The following is a 15,555-nucleotide window of genomic DNA, read 5'->3' on the forward strand; positions in this document are numbered from 1 at the left end:
ATGATCATAGCCGGCATACAAGATCCCACGCCACCTGACAATCACCTCCGGAGTAGGCGGCAACAACTTTCCACTACACGGCACGACGTGACATGTCCATCTTCACGCAAAGGTTCACGTACGTAGTCGAACTAGTTCCTTCCAAAATCTGCATCATCTACACCTAAGCTCCTTCCCTAGGCTCCATTTCGTGCTCCCCCTGTGGGTCTCTTCCTTCCCTAGCCTGGAGACCCACCACACTATCCACCGCGGCGATAGGAAGCACATATTCGTGTTGGATGGATGTTATCCCGAGGAAATAGCGACCAATCAACAGTGTAGCGTTCCCAAAGCTAACAACAATTCACCTCCACGAGCTCGCCTCACCGTGGAAGATATGCGAAGTGATGATGGTGCCCCCCGGACTCGAGAAAATCAAGATCATGGGATGCTTTGGCGCCGGTTGTCGATCGTAGATACTTCTGGACCAGCGTAAAGAAGACAACTATCAAGATCGAGAAGGACGTGTGGGACGTGATGTAGTGGGACAGAGTCGAGGCCAGTCCTAGCATGGAAACCTCCACATTATCCACTGCGGCGACATGGAACACATCTTCAAGATCATACGAGGTGAAGATGGTGGCCCCGATACTTGAGACAATCAAGATCATAGGATCCTATGGCGCGGGTTGTCAATCGTAGATACTTGTGGACCAGGCGTAAAGAAACCAACTGCCAAAATCGAGAAGGAAGTGTGGGACACGCTGTTGTGGGATGGAGCCGAGGCCGGTCAGCACCCTAGCCACTTTGAGGCATCGGTGCACTCATGCCACTACAAGAAGAAACTTCCCAGGACATCCGTCCTCATGTATATTTGTCTGCATATTCATATTTTTCTGTCATGTGAATTATCGAATGCATACTTGGTGTGTTAGCTTAGGGCATCTTCAACGGGCTAACGCAAATCGGACGCCCAAAGTGGTCGTGTGCGTACGTTTGCGTCAGCCTACGAACATGAAAATGGTCAGGGGACCGGTTTTCTCCTAGGGGTATCCTAGCGGGCCGATGCATTTTGTTCGCCCGGACCATTTTTTTTTGAAGTCCACAAAAAATGCACAAAGAAGTAAATTTCACCAAAATATGACTTCCAAACAGCCGTTGGAGTGGCTCAAATTAGATCACAAATGAGTCCACCAAATTGTGCACATGGTACGACACAAAATGTAGTCTAAAAGGGGCACAACATGTCCATGATCAACAAATGTAGTCCACAAGGAGGCCATGGTGCTTGACATTGGCGCGGCAGATCATGCGTCACACGCACGGATTTTAGTGCGCTTCTTCAGGAACCAAGCCCTGGTGTCGTCGTCCATGGTGGCCAAGTAGGCCACCATGATCTGTATGTCCTCTGCCCAAATCTTGGCCCCGGCGTCCATCTTTTTGGCCTCGACGTCCATCCTTTAGACCTCAATGGACTCTTTGGTGAGGTTGAGGTAGATGGCAGTAGATGCCTCTTTTTTCAGGTGCCGCTTCTCATCCCTTCTCGCCTGGGCGAGTTGTGAATTAACCATGATCTTCTGCAAGGCATGGCTCAACGCAAGGGTTGATGCCTCCCGGGCAAGATCGGTCTTGCTAGTCTTTTAGCCCCGAGGACGAGGTGGAAGGGCATTCTGCCCAGATTCGCCGTCTTCGCCATCGACGACCACCGTGGTTGTGCCATTCTTGATTGCTTCTTGGTAGGCCTCATAGCCAACCCTCCACTTCATCACCTCCTTCAGCTTATCCCAACAATGGACCATATGGAAGCCCTTCTTGTGTGTTGCCTCTTCCCCAAGGGCTACCCGCCGGCGGTTCGGCCACCGGGCCATCTCTAACGTCGTCTTCCTTGGCCGTGCGGGTGGCAAGGTCAGGTTTTCCCCCTCTTTTTGGCTCTCTTCCCCACCAGAGTTGGTCGCATGATCCTGCTGGAACTTGGAATGGTCCGGGGGTGGTATGCCTTGCATTGCGTTCTTTTCAAATCCTCTAGAGTACCAGATTCACCACTATGTAAAAATCATAGTAGACCCTTGACGGTGCTTTTCCTCCGTGACACCATGATCTGGGTGCCAGATCTTCAACAACTCATCCATGCGATCATCAGCGCAGGTAGCTACTCCATCAGGTCTTCATCATCCTTGGTACCTTCTACACCAGTTGGGCATGTTAAGCTTCATGCACTAGCCACTTGAACCAAAAGTCCGAACTGATGGAAAGGGCTAGGAAATCTACTTGTACACGTCAACACCCCCTCTCACGTGTGACGGGGAGACGAGAAGACAAGTCAACACGTGTAGAGAGGCAAAGAGGCAGCGGAAGGCCGGAACCACACGGCAGGAGAGGCAAAGAGGCAGCAGAAGGCCGGGACCACACAACAGGAGGCTGTGGGGAGAGGAGATAATTTTTAGAATAAATTGGGAAAGCCATGATTTGAACTCGAGACCTGGGGCTCTGATACCATGTTAAGCTTCATGCACTAGCCACTTGAACCAAAAGTCAGAACTGCGGAAAGGGCTAGGCAATCTACTTGTACACGTCAACACGACGAGAAGACAAGTCAACATGTGCAGAGAGGCAAAGAGGCAGCGGAAGGCCGGAACCACACGGCAGGAGAGGCAGCGGAGAATTTAGAATAAATTATGAAAACCAGGATTTGAACTCGAGACCTGGGGCTCTGATACCATGTTAAGCTTCATGCACTAGCCACTTGAACCAAAAGTCCGAACTAATGGAAAGGGCTATGCAATCTACTTGTACATGTCAACACCCCCTCTCACGTGTGACGGGAAGACGAGAAGACAAGTCAACACGTGTAGAGAGGCAAAGAGGCAGCGGAAGGCCGGAACCACACGACAGGAGGCTGCGGGGATTTTTAGAATAAATTGTGAAAGATAAGATTTGAACTCGAAACCTAGGGCTCTGATACCATGTTAAGCTTCATGCACTAGCCACTTGAACCAAAAGTCCGAACTGATGGAAAGGGCTGGCCAATCTACTTGTACACGTCAACAGAGCCCACTGCAGCAACTTCGCGTACGCCTACAAAGAGCCGGTGTGTCTGCCAGGAGCCGGCACACAGGACAATACAAGCCCCAGGCTCACATATTACGCGTCAACTGCATGCATACAATTGTGTCGAGATTGCCTACATCAATAATACACACTCTTCTGCACAACACTGAACGATCTGCATATTGTGCCAATATCTTAGATGAGTATGAGCGAGAAGTGATTTCGATGGGCAGGACACGACAAACCAGTGTGGAAAAACATGCAAAATATTCGACTTCTTCGATTTGACAGTAAGGCCTCAAGACACATCGTCGCGAGGGACGCCTTGAACAACGCACTATATCACACTTGTTGCTTCATCGCTGACACCACATCACCAAGGTGTGCTCCAACATGGTATTCGTTTACATTTCCATCGACACACCACCGCGGCCGCTACATCATCCACATGAGATGGACATGCAACCCAACACCCTCTAACTGTACTACTGCAAGTCGGCACAACACCGACGATGGAATTTACCACGTACGAGGCTAAGACTACATCGCCATACCACAATCGCAAACGTTGTTCTCACAAAATTGTTGTATGCTTGGTGGGCTTCCTCTAGTCTTGGGAGTGTTGGTGGTTTTAGCTATGACCGTGTGTCATCTGCAAGATGCTCGCGGCAGTACCGTCGATTGCAACTACACCAACTACGACGAGTATTGTATCGAGCAGGACTAGCTCGACCACTACTATTTATTACCGGCTACCTCGACATCGACATCAAGGACAACGTCTATAGCTACACATCGGCAACAACTCCAGTCAATAATGTTTCCTAGTCATTTACGTCCACAACACTCCCGATGTGACTATAGGAGGGAAGAGAATACACCAGAAGGGGACATTGATGATGATATGGTGAAGAAGACAACGGAAGCGCAAGACTTTAAAACCAGTCACAGTGGCCTGCTTCACTCCCGGTAACATGAGGGGGAATGTTTTGTTAGAAGTACAATACGTACACGAGTAGACTACACATAGACGATCATCTTATACTCGGATTCTACCTCCCTCTATGTGCTGCCTATTTTTTACGGTGATTGGCACGGAACCTTGGTTCCGTGTTGGTTCCGTCTAATCTGATTTTTCGTGACCGTCGATTAAATCAAGTGATGACTGCTATTTAGCTTTTACGATGCTTCCTTGTATTTGCCAGCGGTCAAAAAGAAACGTCATCTGTTTTGGAAGGAAATAGTCATCAGTTTTGGAAGGAAATAAGTCTCTTCCGAGTTTCAACCAATCAAATAGATAATTCAGCCAATCGGAAAGAAGTCTCGCTCCTCAGACGAGCGACGCCGTTGTGCCCCGGCCCCGACGCTCCATGCCGCCGCCCCGCCCACGTCGTGGACCTGCGAGCGACGCTGCCGCGGATCTGCAAGCGATGGCGCTGTCATCCGGCCAGCCTTTAACTGCGAGATTGGACATCAGTCCTTCGCGCCCGGTGGATCGTCGCCTCTGTCCTTACCGGTGGGATCGGACCCCCAGCCTCAACAGCGGGATCGTAGTCGGCGGCCACCGCCATCCTCACCTGCGGGATCGGACACCACTGCCACAAGGTTTTACCTAATTTTGTTTGACTATTTGAAATTTGATTTGATTCACGCTTTGAATTATAGCCTGGTTTTCCTTTGCTCTGACCATCAACACTACTCTCAAATTCGTAGTGTTGAAAGAGATACACATACCACATTAGAATAAAGTGAAGTCAAAGCCCTTAAAGCATATTCTAAAAAATAAAGAAAACACAACAGTTGTAGTTACCTTGTGAAATGTCTCTGACACAGGACCATCATGTTTATATATAGTTAGTTTTTTTTTTGAAACTATATAGTTAGTTCTTGCTCCACTTTCTCGAGTCCTGTATTTATGGTTTGCATTTCCGCCGCTAAAGACTTCAACTGTATCTGTAATTCTGTATCCAGTCCAATAGTTACCTTGGAAACCAATTGGTGTATCATTGATAATGCTATGAAGGTGATCATTGATAATGCTATGAAGGTGATCATTGATAATGCTATGAAGGTGATCATTGATAATGCTATGAAAGGTGCAGGGTTTCTTTGCGATTGACAAGTTGAATATATCAGTATTTGATCGGTGAAATTCTTTGTAGGCTAACTGATAATATGAACTTATACCTGAGAATGAGGGGGAGTGTGACACTTCCATTATAGATGGCGTATCTGTCAAAAACGCCTAGTCTGATGATAACATATGCAAGATTAGAGTTAGCCTTTCCCAGAAGTTGAAAGAGCTTTCTTTCTATTGTGAAGTCCGCAGTCTTCTCCTTTCAACCATGTTGTCACAGATGGCTTCGCAACCATTGCATCTCGCCATTGTGGAATAAATGCCATCACGTGAGAATGATAGTGCAGGTTCAGTGTTACAAATGCGGATTAAGCTCGAAGTCCTTTAGCTGCCATTATTCTGTCTGGGACATAAGAGGCCAGATAGTGAGACTATCTTGGATGCAAGAGCCAGGAGCTGAACTGGGAAACTTCTTTGGTCGCCAGTGTTGGTGCACACAAGTCCCAAATTTGCATCCGCGTTGTAATTTTGCATTGTTGGAATAGTGAGTAGGTGATATAGCTGTCAGATTATGTAGGCATCATGTAAAACTGGTAAACTTTTGGTGTTGATGAATTGAAACTTTGTAAATTTTTATTTTGTCGATGGTAAAGCTGCTATATTGAAACTTTGTCATCACTTAACATCACAGTCCATGTCTTCTGTTTTAGAAATAGATTTATATGCATTATGATATTCTACTTCTGTTTTAAATGTTGTGGGGCGTGAAGTACTGCAATGAACTTGTCCAAAGGGCATTGTGCAATCCGAGATTCTGTTCCGGAAGGACCCATCGACCTTCACTTTCGGGAAGCGTTGGGCATTCCCAAGATGCATAACGGTGAGAGTTGTGTCATGCCTCCACCAGATTTGTACCCAGTGTCTCCAAGCTCCTATCCTAGATTGAAGAAGAAAACATTTCTTATTCTATTTATTGGCATCTGCCAATGGTTGCATTCTTGCACAATCAGAGCATCTCCACTCGTCCTCGCCATATGGGCTCCTGCTCATTTGAAGATCTAATTAAAGTCAAAGTTTCATTACCTGCACTTCGACATGTCATATTTTACCATGTAGCAGCATTCATCAGCAAATTTTATAATGTTCAATAATTGGCTGCATTTCTTGCACTGTAAGTGAAAAATTCCATTTCCTACTGTCACTACGTTCCACACCAAGAGCTGAATTTAAACCATATATTTCTAGAGAATTGTAGTTCTTGATCCTCTTTTGTTGATATAATTTCCCTTTGGAACCATAAAATTTTGTTATGTTACTCAAGTGCAACTACACTTGTCTAGATTTTAACCGTGTATTACAAAGTTTGAACCATATGCTACAGTACAGCATTGTGTGACGTTTCACTTTGTGACCAGAACAATAATCTGAACGGTTGCATCCCAAACTTCAGAATATGTTAATTAACTAACTTATATAATATCCAAAACATCCGGAGACCCCATGAGAATGCTGATACAAACGAGCTAACTGCAGTTCCCTCCACATTTTCTCATCCGGGCTTGGGACCGGCAAAGGCAGTGTTAAACTACAATAGTACAAAACACAAATTAGCAGACACGACCAAACACTTGGCAACTAAGTTTGAGTTTCCATGCATAGATAACAAAACATAACTCTTGTGGAAGTTATCTTATCAAACAGCAAGTCAGTAAGGATAAATATATATCATCAGCATAAATAACTTAACCTAAGGAAAAATAACTGATCTGTATGCCGATAACAGAACACGATAGGAAATTGCTGGATAACTTTTTTACCGAGTATAATAGGTACTCATTAGATCAGATACAAGCTGCGACTTCATCATTGTCAAGTGATATTGTGATCGGCAATGGAACATATGGAATAGTATACGAGGCGAACTTTCGGCATATGAACTCCCTTGAAGGTTGTGGATCACGGCAGTTGCAGAAGGAGTTACTCTATTTTACTTGCGAAAACACAAATTCTCTTTTCCACATGCTTCGTAAACCAAGTGGTTATGTTTACCGAACTACGTTGAGAAATTTTATGACACTCCCAATTTAAGGGGTGAGTTTGAATTATGTGCATGTTATGTCTTCTGAGCTGTTTTGTTTTCTGAACTTCTTATCATGCTACAACTTGAGGTGCAGTTAAGATCCAGCGCCCATATTTGCTACTACTGCTGGGCGCCTGCCCGGAGCACGGCTGAGCATGAAGGACAATTTACCATGAAAAACCTGGGGTTGTAGAGGAGGAGTCTGATACCGAATCATGTGCTCCGGTTTGCGATCAAGGACTGGAGGTCCAGCAGCAGATGATAATGGTGCTCATATTGGGTGCCTGAGAGACGCTATGTTGCAGATTGATGAGTTTCTTTTTTGTTAGTAAGATTCGAAGTTTTTGCTACACCTTGCACAGAACTAGTCTTGGAAAATAAAGATTTTCTATCATGCAGCTATATAGAAATGTGAATAAAAAATACTTTCAAATGTTGCGCAAGATTCTCGATGAACCAAATGGGTCACACTTTCAAAGAAAAGTTGTCAGCAATGCAGTGGTTTTTGGAACCAGAGCTTGGCATCAAACTGATAAACTCATTAGAAACTACAGGGACACTATCATGCTTCAGCTGAAATTGAAAACAGAAAACACACTTCCTCTTGTAAAGATAAATGCTCTCATTCCTTGTGTGGCTGATGACTTTATGCAAACTAGACGGGCTTGTGCCTAGTCGCTACTTAAATTAAGAACGAGCTTGTGAAGAACTTAATGTACTGATGCAATTCTTCAATGGATGTCAGTTTGAACTCTCAGTTTTAGACCAGAGGTTGTGGCAACACAAAACTTCAGAATCATTTTCAGTTCGCAAAATGTAGCATACGTGGAACAGGGCATCCATCGGGAAATTGATGAAGAAAGGAGAATGTTGGGTGGCCTTTTAACAGACCATGGAAAATAGTGAGGGTGAAATTACCTGGTCGAGGTAGCAGAAGATGGGTCGTTGCTGGTCTGGACGTCAACGAGGGAGCCAATCTTGGAGGTGGTGATGGAAGGAGATGGCGGCAAGCCCAGGTTCCCTGGCGCCCCACCTCCTCGCCTGCCACGGATTCGCCCAATCTCCATCGATCCTTCCTCGCCTAGCACCGGCGGCCAGCCCAGGTTCCCGGCCGCGGATCCGCCCCACTCCGTACAGTCATCCCGATATCGACGCGGGGGATCGCCACTTCGTTAGGCGAAGATATCACCATAGTGATTTAGAGGAGAAACGACGGCACCTAGAGAGGATGAGTGGGATCAAGAATTCAAGATACGATCATAGGAGGAAGATGAGTGGGTTTACAGCTTTACCAAGATTCGTGACAGTCTAATCGGATGCTTCAACCGCTCTAAAGGACGTTCGTTTTTTATAATCTTCGTAAAATATATTAGAGGTTCCGGTCCCATGGATTTTGGTTCCGGTCCCGCATTTTTGGTTCCATCAGTTTAGTTCCGTCTATTTACCACCATAGGATCAGGGTGGGTGGACGGTTATTAAAAATGCCAACCATTGTAAAACTTGTAATATAGTTATATACCCATGAAAGTCACTACAGTAACCGGGAAACAAAATATTAGGATTTATCTACTCTGATGGTCCGAAGACGATATGCGTGGCGGCGTTGCAGACTGGATAATACATAAGACACATGATGCCAACAATCATGATTTGGACATAGGCCTAGCAACCACGCAACTGGAAACTGGGTGTCTTAACAATGTTCACGCAAGTGGCTTGATCCCCCCCCCCGCGTATTTTGCTTTCAGCGCAAATGGAGATGAGTAGAGCAGCATCCGTTGCATGCCTGCATCGCACGAGAGCTCGGGCTTCTACGGCGCGAGCATATGGCGTGGGACGTCCGATCGTGTAGCTTTGTCTCATTCGTAGTGAACACTCCATAGTCGTTACCGTACAGCCAGCGGTAATCACAAACTAAAATTTCGCAAAGCCCTTTGAGTCATCTTTGGGGAAAAAAAGAAAGACAGAAGAAAGCAGCATGTGGACGTCATTATGCGCGCTTTGGCTTTGGTAAAGAGAAAGGGAAATGTAGCAGCAGGCAACAAAGGATTCACAGCCAGGAGAAGTCTAGGGAGACAACAAGCAAGGGATCGGCCATAGACACTTTGGCGTGGTCCGGCCGGCCGGAGGCCAAACTCGAGAGAGCGCGAGCGACAGACCATATTGCTCCTGCGCACCATATTACTAGAAGCAGATCACCTGTGCTGCTTCCAATTGTTGAAATCAAGCTGCGGCTACCTATTGTTGAGGTAAGCACTTTCTGATGTATGGAAATTGTGCGGCTTCCTTGGCGCCCTGAAACCTTGTCATGCAGCATTCAATCATAGAATGGAACTGCAGTGTTCTTTCTTTTTTTGGCCGGGAGTGCCTTTGGTATACAAACTTACGGTGTTATCATTGCTCTTGTTTATCTAGGCAGTGGCCAGAAATCTTCCCGTGATGGGTTAGATGGATTGAATAATTCGCTGAAGCTCTTCGTTCTTGGTCTTCAATGGAGGAACTGCACACGCATGTTGATCGACCGGTATGAATCATTGTGCAGTAGTGCATTTTTTTCCTTCGTTGAGTAACAGCAGATGATTTTCTCTCCGCCAGCTATACTTTTTTTTTTAGAAAAAGCCCAGTCGACTGCCGTCCGATTAGATAGAAAGAGTGCCATGCACCGAATGACCCATTTTATAAGGAAAACCGGGTCAAAAACCATACATTGCCCAGTTTATAAGGAAAATCGAGATGAAAAACCGCACAAGCGAGGAGTCCCATCACCCACATGACGCAAGCACCCAAGCAACAAACACACCTCCAGATCCGGGGCCACCACGCCCGACGTACCAACCATAACGATCTTCGCATTGCCCGAAGACGAACCAGACGAGTCGACAAACTTGCTGTCCACACACATCTCCAAGTCGCCACCCAAGCACCTTGCCTTCGAGGCCGCCGCCCCCACGTAGCAACCAGGACGACCTTCGCATAGCCCGAAGATGAACCAGCCGGGTCGATGACCTTGCCGCCCACGCAGCCCTAGAAACGCCACCCAAAACCAAGCAGCGCCACAACCCCGCCCCATAGGGCCACTGCCGCAAAGGAGATCGAGGCGCCCGCCTCGAAGCACCACCACAGTCCAAGGTCGCTGCACCGGTGTCCACTGCCCTCGACCACATAGCCAACCACCTCACCGTCGAGAACCCGTCGCACCGCAAAGGCCAAGAGCTCCAAGGCGACGCCTCCAACAAGGTAATGACGCGTCCGTCACCGTTGCCCGCTCCCGATGAAGCTTAGGTTTTTACCCGGAGAACTTGAAGCCACTCGCGTCGGTCGAAATTGGAACTCCACAACGACGCCAACAAGAAGGAAAACGATGCCCGAAAGCGCCGCCGTCGTTGGCATAGACCGGAGTCGGTGCTAAGACTTTCACCCGGAGTTCGATCCGAACACGAAGCTTGGGGAGCCGCCGGGAGGCAGAAGACCATGTCATCGACCACCGATCTTCACCGCAAGACGATCCACCGCTGCACCTCTCACCGCGGTAAATGCCCTGCCAGGCCGTGCCCAAAGCTGCAGCCGCCGCTCCGGGGCCGCCGCCCCGGCATCCTCGCTAGCCACCGGAGCACGCCAGCCGAAAGAGGAGGGCCTCCCCAACCAGCGGCCACCACCTGCATCTCCTCCCCGCAGAAGCCACCACACTCCCGCCCCTGCACCTCCGCAAGGCAGAGGCTCACCTCGCCCCCGCCTCGCTAACAGCGGCCGTGGCCCGACAGGCCCAGATCGGGGCCAGCCCGGCGCCGACAGCCGCCGCACCCCTGCCGACCGCAGGCTCCACCGCCGCTGCCCCTCGAAGCAGCACCGCCAGGGCCGCCGCGCGCCCGCCCGTAGCCACCACTGCCGCCTGCAGTGCCCCTCCGCGCCGGGAAACGAGAGGGAAGAACGCGGAGGCGGAGAAGAAACCGCCCCGCCGCCACCATCCTTGAGGAGCGCGCGGCTTCGCCGGTGCCCCCTCCGGCGGCGGCGATGCGGGGGAGGGACCTTGGCGGCGCTAGGGTTTCCCCCCGTGTCGCCAGAGGAGGGCGACGCGGGGGCGGTATGTTCCACAACCAAGCTATTTCAGTGTTCAGAGTTGCCCTCTTTAGCAGTTTGTCCGCCAGCTATACTTGGCTTTTACCCCAGATGTAAGCAGTCGATCTAATGGAAATGAGAGTTCTAACACCCACTCGTTTGTTCACTGACACACCCATTGTTCATTCATATGCTCAGACTATATATTGATATAATTTTACTTAATATTCATAGATGGTCTAACTAAAGCGCGATTTTTTCTCCAGTGGTCCAGTGCCACAGATGTTGACGGTGCCGCAGAGGCAATAATTGGGTATATTCAGAAAATGGTGGATCAAAGAGTCTTCTATATTCAAGTATGGAGTGGACTTGGGTCATCCTCTGTTCTGAGATCCATAGCAGAATTGCTTCCTTCTAGGAGAGCCATTCCAAAACTATGCTTTGACAGGATAATTCTTATAGATTCTTCAGAATGGAGAAGTAGAAGATCAATGCAGAGGGCAATTGCAGAGGAACTGAAACTTGATTGCTCGACAATGGCTATTATAGATGAGCAGGATGAAGAGGACGACTTTTATGGAGTTCATGACAGATCACGGGGTGAGATAGCAGCTGTGTCAAGAAAAATTAATCATATTTTGAAGGATAGTAGATTTGTGATGCTTTTCCATAAGGGTTGTGATGAAGAGATTGTTTTATATGGCTTCGGTGTTCCTCGATTTGGCAAGTTTGAAGACAACCTTTTGATATGGACATCTGGGAGGAGGCGGTTAATCTTTAAAGAAAACGACATCACGACACGAGCCAATCTGCAGGTTTATGAGGGGATAGTGAATTTAACGAATGAACAATTTTATGCAATACTGTGTAAAGAGGGCGCCATCATAGCTCCAGGCATCGACCCTACAGTGGTCTCAGATTGTTTTTTGTACAAACTATTACTGCATGTCAGCTTTCTTACCACCACTAAATATGATTGGGCTGGTCATGCTTTCAATTGTTGGATATGTGATGGGATTCTGCAAGTGGACATATCAAGGGAGATAAGTAATGTGCTGAGAAGAAAGATAAGTATGGAGGGTGATGCTTATCTACTTGATTACATGCTTAGAAAGTTCAAGAAATATTTGAAGCTTCCTTTTCTGAGAGTTAAAGATGGTGATGTGTATGAAGAAGGACCATACCGTTGGATTTCAATGACATCAAAGGATACAAAACTACATGGTATGCAAATTGTTCCTGCACAGACATCATCTTTCTTCTTGGAATTTGAAAGATCTGAACCACTGCTAGCATTGCCAACTGGTTTGTTTGAACATTCCAGCATCCTTGGTGTGCTAATCCTTTGTTGTTGCGCCTTCAATTTTGCATCACCTCCTTTTGCAAAATGTCATAGCTTGAAATTCCTTGGACTAGACCACTGTACTGATAACAATACATGTGAAGTAGAAGATCATACTGAGTGGGTATGTTTGTATTTGCTGAGGGTTCTAGACCTACATTACACAAAATGGAATGAGATCTTATCTATAAAAAATATTGATCTGATGACCAACATCAGAGAACTAAATATAGAGGGATTCATTTGTTGGCAATACACAACCCACTTACAAGGTCGGCTACCTAACCTTGAGAGGCTCCGAATAATCAAGCCAGGATCTGAACCCGAGATTTCATTAGACACAAGCAATTCCTTCCTTGGCAGGACAAAGCTAGAGATACTTGATTTGTCGGGCAATAGTAATATGGAGGTTCTACCAAGCAGCCTATCAGAAGTGAGTAGCCTTGATGTGCTTGTCCTAGATGGTTGCACTAAGCTTCAAGATGTTGTGCCTGATGTGCTCCCTCACTTGCTACGGTCATTCAGACTTGATGCTTATGGGCCGCCAAGTCGACGGATACCAAATGTTGAGCAACCTATGGAACATATCAGTTCATCCACTCCATTTCGAAAAAAAAAAATCAGTTCATCCACTGGATCAAATAAAAATGGTTCCAACAATATCTCTAGAATCTCCCTACAAGGTTGCACAAGGTTGGATAGTCTATTCCTGCGCGGGTTACCAAATCTGGTCGAGTTAGACCTCTCCGGGAGTGCAATTAAAGTTCTTGACTTTGAAACCATGGTGGTTGAAGTTCCAGGGCTCAAACGGCTATTTCTGCTAGGATGTGAGCACCTTCGTGCAATAGGATGGGGCAAACGGTGGATACTGTATAGCACAAAGCCTGACCTGGAATTATTATGCATAGACACGCGAGCTGGAACGGTGCGTCCTCGGCCACCCCTTAGCAAGAATAAACCCTTACGGTTGCAGGTGCATGCTGTTGTTGAGGATGCAAGGCTTGCTTGGTCCCTATGCCCTCCGATGATTATGGGAGCACGAGATGACGGCCTTAAGGAGGTTTATTTTAATATCCATGTCACATCCTCACTTGTACATAACGGGTCTGTTCAACTCAGAGAACTCTGCAAGAAGAAGACTAGCATGCACGGTGATCAAGTGAGCATGCAGCTATCTGGTATACCTCCAGGAAGCCAATACATGGATGTCTTTAGCATGGTTAGCGCCGTCCCCCTTATGCAGGCTTTTCCAGAGCCGCCGACTAGCAACTTGGACTATCATATTGAGATCGGTGAAGGAGGCCGCAGCTTGGAGAGCGCACTGGACGGACATAATAATAATGATTATAACTATAATGATCGTAACTTAGCTTTTATAATGAAATGGTTTGCGGAGTCACTGCATGTGCATGATGTCTCGGTTAGTGGTAGTATGCCCATGGGATATTGGAACATGCTCAAGCAGTGCCGCATGGAGAGGTGTCCCAAGTTGGGTACCGTATTCCCTTGGGGGTCTCAAGGGAATAGTTCGGGGTCGTCTGGATTTGAAACACTGGAGACTTTTTGGGCGTGCGATCTCCTGATGGCCCGCCAGATTTGGAGTAAAGGTTCGCACATCAATGTAACGAGTACTAAAAGCTTCAGAAACCTGCAGCACCTACACCTGAGCTCCTGTCCCAGGCTCCAGTTCATGCTCCCCGTCTGGGTCTCTTCCTTCCCCAGCCTGGAGACCCTTCACATCATCCACTGCGGCGACCTCAAGCACATCTTCGTGCTGGACGGATGGTACCCCGAGGAAATAGCCACCAACGGTGTAGCGTTCCCGAAGTTAACCGCCATTTACCTTCATGACCTGCCAACGCTGCGGCAGATATCCGAGATGATGATGGTTGCGCCCATACTGGAGACCATCAAGATCAGAGGTTGCTGGAGCCTGAGCCGCCTGCCGGCTATGAACAAATCCCGTGGTCCAGGCATGAAGAAGCCGACCGTCGAGATCGAGAAGGACGTGTGGGATGCGCTGGAGTGGGACGGCGTCGAGGCCGGCCACCACCCGAGCCATTTCGAGGCACCAGTGCACTCGCGCTACTACAAGAAGAAACTGCCCAGGACATCCGTCCTCAGGTATACTCGTCGTCTGCATATTCATGTTTCTTTGTCAGTTCTATTACTGAATGCATACTCGGAGTTAGCTTAGATCAGATGCTCACCCTTAGTTTCTCCATCTCTCATATTGCCTAGGTGATTCCTGCACTTCATCGAGATGTGTTTCTTCCATGGGGATAGCTTGCTGATTCAGAGTGATGGATGCTCCTGCGGCTGTATGCGTGTGGGTTGCTTGTGTGCTTTGAAGGAGAATTCCAGGCGTGATGGCCATCGATCAATTGCTTTTAACTACGTACTATCGTGTGTTGTGTCAGGTGTGAGCTTACGGTGGCTCTAACCTCATGTGTGGCTTTGAAATAAGAGGCAGTCTGGTTCGCGCCTGAGTACACACTGGGCTGGCTGATATGTGTGGTTTGCGATTGAGTGTTTAATGTGTGTGTGCCTGCGTGCAACTACTTATCTGAGTGTTTAATGGGTGTGTATCTGAACTAAGAAGCAGTTTATTTGTGTGCATCGAACTTTGGTGCATCTTTGTTTGGTGTGGTTTTCACATTAGCAACAGATATACATGTGTGCCGGTTGTTGCATTTATCTGCCCGTTTATGTTACATGCAGGATCTATTTCTAGTTTCTGGTTTCTAATTTAAGTAGTCACTACCAGTGCAAGCAGATCGTGCGTAAATATAACTTCAGCTTGCACTATAGTTTTGCAAGTAAATGAAAGCCTGAACCTGCTGGTATCCTTTGCACGAAACCTCTATTTCTCTAAACCTATCAAGATATATGCATAAGCTAAGTTGGGATATGTGCCGTATCTCTTTTCCTCTTCTGATTCAAAAAATAGGAAATAGTAATCCTTTCGTAGTT

General features: G+C 47.3%; 1 protein-coding gene across 5 annotated transcripts; it reads left to right on the top strand.

Moving 5' to 3' along the window:
- The first annotated feature begins 9,364 nt into the window (after positions 1-9,364).
- LOC124676618 lies at positions 9,365-15,275 on the top strand. Of its 5 annotated transcripts, XM_047212655.1 has the most exons (4): positions 9,365-9,433; positions 9,600-9,708; positions 11,507-14,706; positions 14,824-15,275. In XM_047212655.1, the coding sequence occupies exons 2-4, from the start codon at positions 9,676-9,678 to the stop codon at positions 14,825-14,827; spliced, it is 3,237 nt and encodes a 1,078-aa protein (XP_047068611.1). In that variant the 5' UTR covers positions 9,365-9,433; positions 9,600-9,675; the 3' UTR covers positions 14,828-15,275. The 5 variants fall into 5 exon arrangements, with proteins under 5 accessions (XP_047068611.1, XP_047068613.1, XP_047068616.1 ...); XM_047212657.1 differs by lacking the exons at positions 9,365-9,433; positions 9,600-9,708 and adding an exon at positions 10,646-10,713; XM_047212660.1 differs by lacking the exons at positions 9,365-9,433; positions 9,600-9,708 and having other exon boundaries at positions 11,216-11,596; positions 11,703-14,706.
- The last annotated feature ends 280 nt before the right edge of the window (positions 15,276-15,555 follow it).

Source organism: Lolium rigidum, chromosome 7, assembly GCF_022539505.1.
Source record: "Lolium rigidum isolate FL_2022 chromosome 7, APGP_CSIRO_Lrig_0.1, whole genome shotgun sequence".
NCBI lineage: Eukaryota > Viridiplantae > Streptophyta > Magnoliopsida > Poales > Poaceae > Lolium > Lolium rigidum.

Coding starts and splice junctions, on each gene's coding strand:
- LOC124676618 (XM_047212655.1), top strand. CDS start 9,676: ATGGAGGAACTGCACACGCATGTTGATCGACCG. Junction 9,709..11,506: donor ACACGCATGTTGATCGACCG/GTATGAATCATT, acceptor TTTTTTCTCCAG/TGGTCCAGTGCCACAGATGT.